At 41.7% G+C, this 14,562-nt stretch overlaps 1 protein-coding gene across 1 annotated transcript; it reads left to right on the top strand.

Annotated features, from left to right (window-relative positions):
- Nucleotides 1–12,570: 12,570 nt before the first annotated feature.
- Nucleotides 12,571–13,491, top strand: LOC110943104. Its single transcript, XM_022184859.1, has one exon. It carries the CDS (start codon nt 12,571–12,573, stop codon nt 13,489–13,491), a length of 921 nt encoding a protein of 306 aa, XP_022040551.1.
- Nucleotides 13,492–14,562: the final 1,071 nt, after the last annotated feature.

The raw sequence follows: 14,562 nt of genomic DNA, 5'->3' as shown, positions 1-14,562 counted from the left end.
ATGTGATTTTTGGAAAAACGTCAACATAATGTTGGTGTGAATTCATGCAATTCTTGTATTGAACGTTTGTATACTTTGAATGAAAAACATGGTATGTATCTTGTATAAATCAAGTATTCTTGTGAAATAAAGTATTCTTGTAAAATAAAGCATTCTTGTGGTACAAATCTTGTACCGATAAAGTATTCGTGTAAAATAAAGTATTCTTGTGGTATGAACTATAAAGTATTCTTGTATGTATCAGGGTTGTTAATGGGTTGCAAGGCCATTAACAAGTGACACGACATAGGAAGTCACCAAACCATAGGCATTTTTCTAGTTGTCGATTCACGACGGAGACACAAAAGCACTACTCGGTACTAGTTTTCACCAAGAGTGTGGCTGCCCGGTCACCCGTTAGATCTAACCTTTTGTTCTGCGGTCTAAGTATGTACACGATTAATGGTGCTTATGGTACCCTATTCGTGACACGATTTCTCGTATCATTCCTCAAAACGCATCATACTTGGTACTAGTTATCACCAAGAGTGCTTCTTGTTTTTGTATCCATCATACCATTTGTAAACATCGTAATATTTGTAACATGTATTTCACCCCCGAAGTTATAAAACTGAAAACAGTTAAAAGAAAAGGGGGAGCATGAACTCACAACTTTGCATTCCTGCGTCGTAAACTTCACTGGGTTTGCTTATCTAGCGTCGTGACCTAAACGTGTTTTATTAACGTTAGTCACTAGACTTGTATCGCACAAGTACAAGTCACTATCTTTTGTATATGTGTTCTTGTGTTAAAAATAATTTATATTTTTAACTATGTATCTTACTTATATCATTTTCTCAAAAATAAATATAAGTATCTTGTATTTTTTCACCCGAATTATGTATTTTGTTCAAAGCTTCATTTCATGTTCATAACTTGTCTAAGTTTTTTTTTGGGTAAAGGGGTTACCCTGGTGATTCTATTATAGACAACCGCCAAATAAGTGCAAGTAGTGAGGATGAATTCCCCACTAGTTCATATACAGGACAGGCCCTATACATGTAAGCAAAAACAAAAACAAATAAACCAAGGTACCACCTCAATCTAGCCTACTACAATCATGATAATGACTAACTAGTAGACAAACGGAAATAAAACAAACAAACGACGTCAACCGCCATCATTAAAAATGAAGTTGCTACCAACCGGCAGCCCGTTAACATGAAACAGAAGGCACCTATCCATTGGATAACTTTATGTGAGAGGTGCTTGCCCCTGTACTGGAAGACGTAGGACGTGTACCCGATGTCATAAACTCATTCGTTTCATCATATACAACCTCTACCTCGTCATCATCAGACTCCTCATTTAGCTCACTTCCCCCTTTATATTTCCCCTGGACGGAACCCCCATTCCCCCCAACAAACCCAAGAGCACTAAACGAATTGTGTGTTTGAACCTTGGACGAACTAGTGCACCGCGCATTCTCGTTGGAAGAACTCACTGCCTTTTTCTTTTTATCCACAGGTCTATATTCAAATTTGGGCTTTTGATTGTTAACTTGAAAACCGCTCTTCTTTACATTCTTCTTTGTCTTGACTTCCGTATAACCATCCTCATCTACTTTCAGACTGTTAGTAGGAGGTCTCACTGTCGATCGAATGCATTTTGGACACTCCTCCGAGTCATGCCCAAATACACAACAATGGGCACGTCTCGGGGGTTTCCATTCATATTCCACACGAATAGTCTCATTGACATATTTGTTCTCATCCAGCTCAGGAATAGCCATGGTTAGGACCTCCTTAAAGTCATGTTCAGCAGAGATATCAATGAGGGCCCTAGCATGGCTGCTTCGTCCCCAAGCCTCGTTGCACATATCAATAGTATACCAATCCAGCCGCAAAGGAGAACCAATTTTAGACGCCATCATGCTTAACCCATCATCAGTATACGCCGCTAGAGGAACCTCGTGCAATTTAATCCAAACCGCAACCTTTTTAATATCTTCTTTTTTAAGAGTGTTTGTAGGGGACCAAGTGTTGAGAAAAAGAGGTTTGTTCCGAATCAGCCAAGGACCCCCTTCAAGAACATTATTCATACCCTGTATATCTTCAAACTTGAAGAAGAAAAACCCATTCGAATTCATCATAATTTTCTGAAAGCCATGTTTTTTCCAATTTGTTTTCACAAAATATTCAACAACCGGATAAGCAATTCTATCCCCCAGGAAGTAACCATAAAGAGTATTTGCTAACCTGACGAATAGAATCAATTGGTAAAACGACATCCACTCCTTCCAAGGATACAGCCGACTTTAGCGACCTAAAATTAATTTTAGGAGTTTGATCGGCCGACTCATTAGCATTCCTAGCTAAATTTTGATCATTCGAACCAGAATCCATGCTAACACCACCCTGGTCAGCTTGTTTGTTTGACACAACATTAGCATACGATTGAGAAGTAGCTCGAGGGATAGGACTAACATCATTCAACAGGAGCACAAAAGCTACCTTTCTTTTATCAAAAACCTTAGCATACCGCTGATTAGGAGAGTCAGATCGATCATTAACCTGTTCATCATCATCTAAAGGCAGCATAAAGGTAACCTTCTTGGTCAGTTCAGGAACCCTCGCGGTTATATTTGACGTTAGTTTTGGCTGAAGGGGTTTTCCGTCAATATTCTTTATCTTCCTCGCAAAGACGTTTGTGTTGTCTGCACTTTGAACATCCATAAACACAGCCGCTAGTTTCAATTGCAGGAAAGCGATCAAAACCCTAGTGACGGCTGAATAACAAATTCGCTAAAGCCGCTGCTAGATTCAATCAACAATTAAATAAATCAGCAATCGGAGAACCACTAGTTCACAGATTCGCTAACACCCTAGTGACGACTGAATAAACTGCCGAATCCCTAGTGCAAATCGGACAGCCAAATAAGGGATTACGTCAGCCAAATAAGTGTAGAATCAGTCGATTATCCTTGATTAAATCTTCAGCCGATCAAAACAAAACAAAAAGAAACCCTAGAAAGATGAAAACCCTAATCTGATTTCAACTGATTAGAAACGACGGAGTAGTTGCTAACCAGAGTTAATCTCGACCAGGATTGGAATGAAAGACCTAGGATCTCACGATTTCTCCCAAATCACCCAGAGCACAACTTGTCCAAGTTATTTATTCTATCAAGTAATATATTTTCATAAATATATTTTCATCTATGGGTCTAAGAATACACATACAACATGCTTGTTTTGTCTTGTCTACTAGTTAGTCATTTTCATGATTGTAGTAGGCTAGGTTGATGTGGTTTTTTGGTTGTTTTTTGTCATTTTTGCTTACATATATGGGGCCTGTCCTGTATATGAACTAGTGGGGAACTCATCCTCACTACTTGTACTTATTTGGCGGTTGTCTATAATAGAATCACCGGGGTAACCCTTTATCCAAAAAAATATACTTTGATTTGTCACCGTGTGTTGTTTGTTTGCTTTGTGGTAACAAACAAATGACCACCATCCTTGCTTTTTGTCAATTTTATTGATATCTCATTTTTCATCACATCATCTCACTCGTTTTCTCTCATGTTTCCTCTTTTAGAATGCCTACTCGACGTAACGTTCCTCAACCTGATGCTGAACTGGCAACTATTATAGCACAACAGATGGCTGCTATGCTACCTGGTCTCATAACTCAAATAAACCAAGCCACCAATAACAATGTTAATGCGCCTGCTCCGTGCAACTTTAAACAGTTTAACTTGGCTAAACCGCTCAAGTTTAGTGGTACTGAAGGGGCAACAGGGCTTCTCCAGTGGTTTGAGAGTCTTGAGAGCACATTTCGCCATGTTCAGTGTCCGAACATCCGTAAGGTCGAGTTTGCCTCTAGTGTATTCCAAAAGAGGGCTCTTACCTGGTGGAATGGGTAATGAGAGACCGAGGTGCTGAGGTTGCTTTGGGTCAGACATGGGAGGAACTCAGGGCTCTCATGATGAGAGAATTCTGTCCTTGACACGAGCAGAGGGCACTTGAAGATGAGTTCAATGATCTGAAGCAAGTCAGTGGGGAACACCGGGCTTATACAGATAGATATGAGGAGTTAAGCTTGCTCTATCCTACAATGGTCACGCCTTTGGATAAGGCAATCGAGAGGTACATAAACGGTTTGCCAGATCCTGTTCAGGATATTGTCACTGGCAGTAACCCTAGTACCGTCCGTCAGGCCATTGAGCTAGTTGCAACCCTTACTGAATCGCAAATCAAAAAGGGTAAACTCCATAGAAAAGGTGACAAAAAGCAGAAACAGTCTGATAGCAACCAGGAGAAAAAGGGCAAGAAGGCTGCTGAGTCTTCAAAGAAATCTAGGAAGCGTAAGGCTTCCAAGAACTTCGCTGTCACTACTCAGACTAACCAGGCTGCTCCTAATCAGGCAGCACAGAATCAGGCTGCACAACCTGCTGCCAAGAGGCAGTATGCGGGAAATGCACCTCTGTGCAACCGATGTAACAGCCATCACCAGCCACAGTTGCAATGCCGCATCTGCACAAATTGTGGCAAATCTGGTCATCTTGCGAATACCTGTTGTTTTGCTCCTAACCAAAATCAGGCAGCTCAAAACCAAGCTGTACAAAACCCTGCCCAGAATCCTGCACGACCTCACTTTCCGCCTGGTTCGTGTTACAATTGTGGGGATCTGACCCACTACAGGAACAACTGCCCGAGGTTGGCAAACGCAAATCAGGCACCGGCTCGTGGTAGAGCTTTTAACTTGAATGCAAATTAGGCGCGTGCGGATAACGAAATGGTGAACGGTACGTTCCTTGTTAACAACCATCCTGCTTCTGTTCTATTTGATTCGGGTGCCGATAAGAGTTTTGTGTCCTTAGCATTTGAGCCTTTGCTTGCGATGACTAGAACGAAACTAGGAAAGCCCTTGACAGTAGAAGTAGCTAGTGGTGAACCTGTTGTACTCGACTCGGTTCTTCGAAATTGCCAGTTGAATCTCAATAACCATCTTTTCCCTATTGACCTCACACCGATGCAACTCGGGAGCTTTGATGTTATAGTAGGAATCGATTGGTTATCCAAGTACCATGCTGAGGTGGTATGTTTTGAGAAGTTGGTCCGTATACCGCTATCGACTGGTGAGATCTTAGAAATTCATGGGGAGAAACCTGCTAGTAGCCTTAAACCCATGTCTTGTACCCAAGCCTGCAAATACCTACGAAAGAAGTATGTTGCTTTCTTAGCACATGTCATAGAGGATAAAGGCAAGGGTAAGACAATCCAAGATATCCCTGTTGTTCGGGGTTATCCAGAGGTATTTCCTGAAGAATTACCTGGTTTACCCCCTGTACGCCAAGTTGAGTTCCGCATTAATCTTGTGCTTGGCGCAAATCCCATTGCTAAGTCACCTTATCGTCTTGCACCGTCTGAGATGCAAGAATTGTCTAAGCAGCTTCAGGAGCTATCTGGCAAAGGATTCATCCGTCCAAGCTTTTCACCTTGGGGCGCTCCTGTCCTATTCGTGAAAAAGAAAGATGGATCTTTCAGGATGTGTATCGATTACCGTGAGCTTAACAAGCTTACCATCAAGAATCGATATCTCCTACCTCGCATTGACGATCTCTTTGATCAGCTACAGGGTGCTACTTGCTTTTCAAAGATTGATCTACGGTTCAGCATTCATCATGATCTCTCTCCCTTCTTGGCGATTTCGTGCTCTTGCTCTTGTTCTCCCTTGCTCTTCCTTGTGATCTGATGTATAACAATCTGTGATTGGATCTTGTCTCCTCCAAGTATCCATAACGAATTCGTTAGCATCAAGGATCAATCAAGAATTAGGGTTTCGTTTGTTTTCTCATAATCTCCGCTCTAGAAACATAATCTGATTCTCTAATTTATTAATCTGGTTGCCATTGATTGCGGTTAACTGAGTTTAATTTAGCTAGATTGGTGACACTGGATTAATCGACCAAGAGTTGAAGATTTGTCTCTAGGGTTTAGGGAGTTCGGGCTATATTTTCTTCCTTACGTGTTCTTGTTCATTCAGAATCGGTTTCTTCCTGACGGCGGATTAGGGTTCACTTTAGTGAAGCTTTCTGTTTTGGGCGCTGATTTTCTGTGATTGTTTTCTTTTCTCTTGGCCGTTTAGGGTTCTTGGATTGGTATTCACTCATTGTCGGCTGTTTTTAGTTTTTCGTTTGCATGCATGGCGGGTGAAAGTGGCGGGGTGAAACCTTTGAATCAACAATCACCTGGAGTTGATGATAATACTCCTCCGGTTCGTGGGATTGGTTTACGAGTTAGGAATATTGAGGGCAATCCAATGATGCCGAGACGTGGTTTGTACTCGACGAATAATGTATCGGTCATAGATGGGTTGTTTGAAATTTCGAAGCCGGTGGAATTGCCTAATGTGTGGGATTATGGGGATGGGCCTTCGGTAGCCAACACGGATAGCCAAGCTAATCCCAGTTCGAGTAATGTGGTCAATGATGCTCCCATTTTGTCGTATGCTGATAAGGTTAAAACGCAGAATGTGCTGAAAAGAGAGGTTAATTTTCGTAAGCTGGACACTACAGAGACAGTTAAGGATGCTGATATTCTTATCCCTCGTGAGGTAATCCAAAAGGTTCAGGATAAGTTTTTTTTTTTTGGGTAAAGGGATTACCCCGGTGATTCTATATATTCACAAACCAAAAAAACAAGTAGAGAGGAGAAGCCCTCCCTAGTTCACTCAAGAGACATGCCTCAAGAGTGTAGACAAAACAAAACGCAAACAACCCAAAAAAAAAACCGAAACTAACAACTAGACTAGCATCTAGAAATTCAAAAAGACACAAAAACACACTCTAATCAGCCCCCATTGTCTTGTATGGCGTCTTGCTCAATCCCCCACTTCCCAAGCAGACACTTAACAGTCGCGCACGATTTGAACTTCACACCCATCAGTTTGTAACGCACCATCTTGAGGATCACTTCGCATATTGCTTCCGGTGGCCGTGTTTGATTTTTAAAGAGTCTTGCATTTCGTTCTTGCCAAATTATGTAAGCTGTTGCACCTACAAGCAAACGAGCCACATAACTCGAAGCCGATTTCACGCGGCTTCTCGTCATCAACCAAGATACAATCGAGGACCATTTAGGATCCACACCACCCATGTCTACCTTATCACGAACCGAACTCCAAACCTGAGAAGAGAATTTACATTCAAAGAATAGATGGTCATGAGAATCGACATCAGCATAACATAAGAGGCAGCACATCATATTCATGTTCTTCCTCCTAGAAAAGTCCCACTTTAAGATTTTATCCTGCGTTAAAAGTTTCCGTCTCATAATAAGCCAAACCAAAAAAGCATGCCTTGGAATGCATTGAGGAAACCAAACAAAAGAGACCCAATTGACTTCCTGATCCCTAATTCGAAGCGAATCCCAAACCGTATATGACGAATGATCCCGCAAAGTATCACCATCCTTCCAAAGCAGACTATCTCGCTTATTAGGATCCGGTCGAATATGGTCAACCTGGTTAAGAACCGGGAATAAATCCCTCCACGTTTCCGGCCAAGCCCAAGCATCATCATTAAAAACATCCGCAACCTTAGCATCTATCCGAAAGCCTGCATTAGTAATAGTTCTAGGCGATAAGAAATTTGACAAGGGCCCGAGGTGGCACCACGAGTCATACCAGGCTGAGATACTCGTGCCAGCTCCCAACGTATACCAAATATGCTCCCTAACCATCGGCCTCAGTTGAAGAATTTTCCTCCAGCTCCAACTACAAGTAGACGGTTCCTTGCAAAACCAGAAATTCCGACCTCGAAGACGATAAGAATGGATCCATTGCACCCATAAAGACTCTCTCTGCTTCAAAATACTCCAGATATGCGAAACCATAAGGGCCTTATTAACATCCCCCACCCTACGAATCCCAAGACCCCCTTCAAATTTAGGCACACAAACAGCTTTCCACGAGACTTTCGCTTTACCTCTATGAAAAGATCCCTCCTGGCCCCATAAAAAATTCCTCATCTTCGCCTCAAGCTCATTCACAATCCGAACAGGAAGAATAAAAGCCGAAGCCCAGTATATATGCATAGACGATAAGACCGAGAGAATTAACTGTAACCTGCCCGCAAAAGATAAAAGCTTGTTTTTCCAGTTCTTTATTCTTTGATCCAACCTTTCAAGAAGCACACTACAATCCTTCACACTAAGCCTCGAAGAAATAAGGGGAACCCCTAAATACTTGACAGGTAACCTGCCCTCTTCGAACGGAAGGATACCCAAGATCGCATCTTTGATATGAGAAGAGACATTACAAAAGTAAGCCGTACTTTTCTGAATGCTAGGGACCAAACCTGACATGCTAGAGAACCGAGACAGGGAATCCATAATACATTTAGCCGATCGAACATCCCCACGAGCAAATAAGAATAAATCATCTGCAAAACATAGATTTATAATTTTTTGCTTTTCACACTTATTATGGAACCTAAACGACGCATCCAACTGAGACGTCCGGTGCAAGATACACGTTAAAACTTCCATAACAAGAGTGAATAAATAAGGGGATAACGGATCACCCTGTCGTAAGCCACGTTTCCCCTTGAAATAGCCATGGGTTTCCCCATTAACACAAATCGAATAGGTGGGAGTGGAGACACAAAGCATAATCCACTGAATCATTTTCGGATGAAAACCAAACCCAATAAGAACTTGCGACAGAAACTTCCAGTCAACCGTATCATACGCTTTCTGGATGTCAACTTTAAACGCACATCTAGGAGGACCGCTACTCCTATGATAATTATGCATCAATTCCTGTGTCAACAGGATATTATCTGAAATTCTCCTTCCCGGGACGAAAGCGGATTGATTAATACTAACAACTTGATTGAGATAATTCTTAATTCGATCCGCTATGATTTTACTAATGCACTTGTAAATGACATTACAGCAAGCAATCGGCCGGTAATCAGTGACTGACGAAGGAGTAGGCTTCTTAGGAATAAGAACAATTAGAGTGTTATTAAGCTCCCTTAGAAGCTTACCAGAACCGAAAAAGTCTATGACAGCCGTCGAAACATCCGTTCCAATAATCTGCCAAGCATGCTTATAGAAAGCAGCCGTATAACCATCCGGGCCTGGCGCTTTGTCGTTACCTATGGAAAACATCGCCAACTTAACCTCTTCACTAGTAACCGTGCGCACCATGTGAGTAGCATCTTCATTAGAAATCTTTTTGTCAAAAAGATCATGCGTGGGCTGCAAAGTGATGTTATCTTCTATGCCAAGAAAGTTTTCATAATGATGGACAAAAATTTTTGGGACCTCTTCACCGTGAAAAACAACTCCTTGAGAGTTAGAGATAGCCTCAATACGAGTCATGTGGTTTCTAGTTTTCAGAGAGGCATGGAAAAACTTCGTATTCGCGTCACCGGCACATAACCATTCTACCTTTGATTTCTGCTTCAAGAACCTTTCCTCATCTAAACATGCTGTCTGGAAATCAGCGTTAACCTTCGCTTCTTGTATTCGAAGTTCCGCATTCATCGGATTAGAATCAATCTGTCGCTGAATAGTATCCAAATCACGCCGAAGAGTTTCAACTTTCTTGTGTAAATTCCCTTGTTGGAAAAGAAGGTCCCGGAGAGGCGATTTTAACAGCCTAAGTTTCTTTACCACTTGAAATTGAAGAACCCCATCAACACGAGTATCCCAAATCCTCTTAACACGCTCCTGGAATTCCGGTTTAAAAACCAAGAAATTGGCAAATTTAAACGATCTAGGCTTCGGCTTCCCGGTAGTAGGGATATTTAACAAACATGGGCAATGATCAGAAATTCTATAAGGATGAAATAAAGCTACCGAATTGGGGAATTCTGACACAAACGAATTATTACCCATAACTCTATCAAGCTTCTTTAGCACCCCCACACCATCCTTCGGCTTCTGAGTCCACGTAAAATGACAGCCCGATTTATTAATGTCGAACACCTCAATATTCAAAACACAATCTTGAAATTCTCTCATGTCAATCGAGATGGACGATGAACCCATAGAATGATCTTCTAAATTAAGAGCCGCATTAAAATCACCCATGATAATCCACGCTTTATCCCCAACTAGAGCCTTATGAATCGATAATTGACGCCATAACTCTCTACGTTTGACATAATAATTCGCTGCGTACACAACCGAACAGAATAAAACCTTTTTATCCATCTTAAAGACAAGCTGAAGGTGCATAACTTGGTCTGTTTGAGCCATAACAAAAACATCAAAAATATCCGAGCTCCACCCCACAATAATTCTAGTCCCTTTATCACAACAATTTCCATTTGAAGTCCAAGACCATTGACGGAAAACTGAATTACAAACTTTCGCAAGATTGCCAACATCGACATGAGATTCTAAAATAGCACAAAAAGAAAGCTTACTATCTTTAAGAATTCGCCGAACCTCTTTTTGTTTAAGCGGGCGGTTCAACCCCCTTATGTTCCAAGCAACGAGACTAACCATTGGAAACCCCTGGTGAAGGAGTGCTTGCCCCTTTAACATTCTGAGTCCCTTTCATTAGAAAATCGTCCATCTCATTGTAAACTTCAACCACCTCTTCCTCATCAGAGTCATCCTCTTGTTGACCACTACCCCCTTGACTACTTTCACCGACTTCAGCATTGCTATCGTTTAAAACGGCAAACGGATTCGAAGTAAGAAAACTGGTAGTCTTCGGCTGCCCTTTAGACTCATCTTTACGCTTTGTATTGATGGGTCTATATTCGAATTTTGGCTTTTGCTTGTTAACCTGAATACCACCTCTCTTTGCCGTTTTCTTAGTCGGCACATCCATATATCCCTCCTCATCGACTCTCGGTATCTCCTTTCCTTTCCGACTTCCTTGATTATTAAACAAACGGTCTTGTTTACCAACATCGATCCTCTTCTTTGGCATCTTTGGACATGATTGATTATCATGTCCAAAAACACAGCAAGATGAACATCTAAGCGGGCTCCATTCGTATTCCACATACATGGTTTCCTTAATAAAATTATCACCTTCCATCTCAGGAATCGCCAAAGTGATTTCCTCCTTAAACTCCTTGTCCGCGGATATCTCTATCAAAGCTCTAGCATAGCTACTTCTCCCCCACGACTCCATGCACATTGAAGACGTGTAAGAATCAAGAAGTTTGGGTTCGCCAATGGCTGTAGCAATCATGCTTAGACCATCCTCCGTATAAGCAGCAATGGGAACTTCATGTATTTTAACCCATACTTGGACTTTCTTTACCTCCTGTTTCTCAAGTTTGATAGTAGGCTTCCATTCATGAAGGAACAAAGGTTGAGAGCGAATAATCCAAGGACCCGAAGCAAGAGCATCCCGCATACCTTTCTGATCCATAAACTTAAAAAAGAAAAATCCATTTGCGTTCATCATTGTTTTCTGTAGACCAAAACGTTTCCAATTGTTCTTGACATAAAAATCAACGACCGGGTAAGCTACTCGATCACCCAGAAAATACCCATAAAGCGTGTTTGACATCTTCTCTTGGACCACTCGAACAGATTCCTTTGGGAGCACAACATCACAGCCCTCATGTTTAGAAGAACTAGTAAGTGCACGAAAGTTGAGTTTTTTCTCCTGCCTAAGAACTGATTCAGCATAAGACAATGTCTTCTCCACATTACTACCATCCAGCTTCATCTCTGGTATATCCGCATTTGGTTGAGTAGTCGGATAATAATCCGGGTTGCCCCCACCATCATGCAAGACCTGATTGCCCGTGACACCCTCATGCAAGCTGTCATAAAAACCTTCCATATCCGGTGAAGATTCCGTGACGTTGACGTCAACAGGAACCGGAACGGAAATCTTTTCAAGTTCGTCTATTACATTAATCGGCTTTGATCCAGAATTCGACGTAAACATACCTCTACGAGCCGGTTTCAGATTACCAACATTCAGCCCCCTAGTACCACCATTCTTTGCTGCCAACGGCGGTTTACCACGATCATGTTGGACGTCGGATTTCTTACGAGCATCCATTCAAGAAACGAAAACCTTCTCTCTCAGCACAAATGAAACTCCGAAAACCATGCACCACAAGAAACGACAAACGAAAATAACAAAACCCTAATTCTAGCAAACCCTATTTCATGCAGCCCTTGGCAACATATAGTACCACTGGTTATTCAAGACCTGAATGATCGATAAACCAAGAGGAGCTATACACCACGTTGAACTACACAAGAATACGGCGGCGATTGAAACAGAAAAACGAAAAACCCTAGATCAAAATCGGTCAAACCTGCTAACTAGTTCGTTATAGAGATTAATGGCCTAATCCCTAATCACAGACTGTTATACAGATAATTACGACTGAAATCAAAGGGTTCATGATGATCAGGAAAATCGCCAGGCTAGAGAGAGAGCATTAGGGTTTTTTCTTTAAATTGATCTTAGGTTCAGGATAAGTTTGATAATGTTTTGTATGGATATTTCTTGGGCAATCAGTTACCTTTTCCTGTTGTGGAGTACTATGCTAAAAATGTTTGGTCTAAACATGGGTTTGCTAAGATCATGATGAATGCTGAAGGTTTTTTCTTTTTCAAATTTGATTCTAAGGAGGGGATGATGAAAGTGCTTGAAGGAGGGCCATGGTTGATTAGGAAAATGCCTCTTTTCTTGAATGTTTGGTCGCCTTCGGTCAGTCTCAAGAAGGAGTGCATTAAGTCAGTTCCGATTTGGGTGAAAATGCATAATGTTCCTATTGCTATTTACACGGATGATGGGCTGAGTTTATTAGCGTCTAAGTTGGGTACCCCTAAACGGTTGGATGGTTATACGGCTGATATGTGTGTTGATAACTGGGGGCGAAGTAGTTTTGCTCGTGCGTTAATTGAGATTAGTGCGGATAATGAGTTGAAAGATTATATTACGGTTGCTATTCCTAACCTTGTGGAGGATGGGTATGTTACTCATAAGGTGAAGGTTGAATATGAATGGAAACCTCAGAGGTGCTCGACTTGCTGTGTTTTTGGTCATAGTGATCAATCCTGCCCAAAGAATATAGTTCCAAAAGCTAAGCAGGTTGTGATTGATGATGAGGGTTTCGTAACTGATGAGAGGAAAGTGGCTAGGAAGCGTGTTTTGCAAAAGAAACAGAGGGCAAATTTTGTGTACAGGCCGAAAATAGGTAACTCGGGTGCGAGCACTTCAGGTACTAAGGATGATAAGCCGGATTCTACCGTGAAGGCCAATGTAGAGACTAAAAACCCATTTGAAGTTTTGTCTAAATCGGATGGGGGTGCTGATATCCCTCCTGGTAATGTGAAGTCAACGGAGCCAAAAGTGGGTGATCCTAGTAGCCCGTTTGACGACTATGAGGAAGAAGTTGTTGAGGTTGTGCCAACGGAAATGTCTAATTTTATGAGCAACAAATCGCTTGGTAGCAATGCTGAGGGGGCAAGCACTCCCGGTTTTAAGGGTTTACATGGATAGTGTAGCTGCTTGGAATATTAGGGGTTTGAACCGGCCCCTTAAACAAGCTGAGGTTCGGGTTCTCATTGCTGAACACAAGCTGAATATTTGTGCAGTGTTAGAATCGCACATCCATATTAATAAACTTTCGGTTATTTGTAACAAAGTTTTTAGCGGCTGGAATTGGACGTCGAATGGGGGGTTATGTCCCAGAGGTACTAGAATTATTCTTGGGTGGAATTCTGATGTAGTTGATATTATGGTGATCTCGCAGACTGACCAGGTGATGCATACTCAAGTTCTGGTAAAAGCTAATAATAGAATTTTTTTCTGTTCATTTGTTTATGCGGAAAACAGATACCATGATCGTCGTGCTCTTTGGGAAGATCTTTGTAGCTTTAATGCTTTGGCTCGTGATAAGCCATGGATTGTCATGGGGGATTTCAATGTTGCTCTCAATATGGAAGATTGTTTATCCGGTCCCTCGAATCATTCTATTGGCATGAGGGAGTTTTTTGAATGTATTAAGGAGACTGAATTGTTAGATGTTCCGAGTCATGGCATCCACTTTACGTGGAACCAAAAACCGAGAGAGGGTATTGGAGTTATGAAGAAGCTGGATCGGGTCATGGGTAATCTAAAGTTTCTGGATTTATTTCCGAATGGGTATGCCTTGTTCAAACCGGCCCGCTTGTCGGATCATTCTCCGTGCATATTCAAGTTTTCTTCGGCGATTAACACTAAACCGAAACCGTTTAAATTTCCGAATTTCATTGTTTCAAAACCCGAGTTCAAGCAGGTTGTTTCAGCGGAGTGGGCTAAGGAGATTCACGGTCATTCCATGTTTGCGGTTGTTAAAAAGATGAGAAATTTGAAGCCTCTCTTTCGTAAAATTCTTTTTCAGCAAGGCAACTTGCATAAAAGGGTTGAGGATTTGCGGGTTAAACTTGATAATATTCAGAACCAAGTGGATGCAAATCCCTTGGATTTGCTTCTTCGGGATGAGCTTGCCACATGTCTTCTGGATTTTCAATCGGCTGCTTATGATGAGGAGTGCTTTCTTAAACAGAAAGCCAAGGTTGAATGGTTGAG

The sequence above is a fragment of the Helianthus annuus genome, chromosome 9 (assembly GCF_002127325.2).
Source record: "Helianthus annuus cultivar XRQ/B chromosome 9, HanXRQr2.0-SUNRISE, whole genome shotgun sequence".
Taxonomy (NCBI): Eukaryota; Viridiplantae; Streptophyta; class Magnoliopsida; order Asterales; family Asteraceae; genus Helianthus; species Helianthus annuus.
This window is presented reverse-complemented; position numbering and strand designations above follow the sequence as displayed.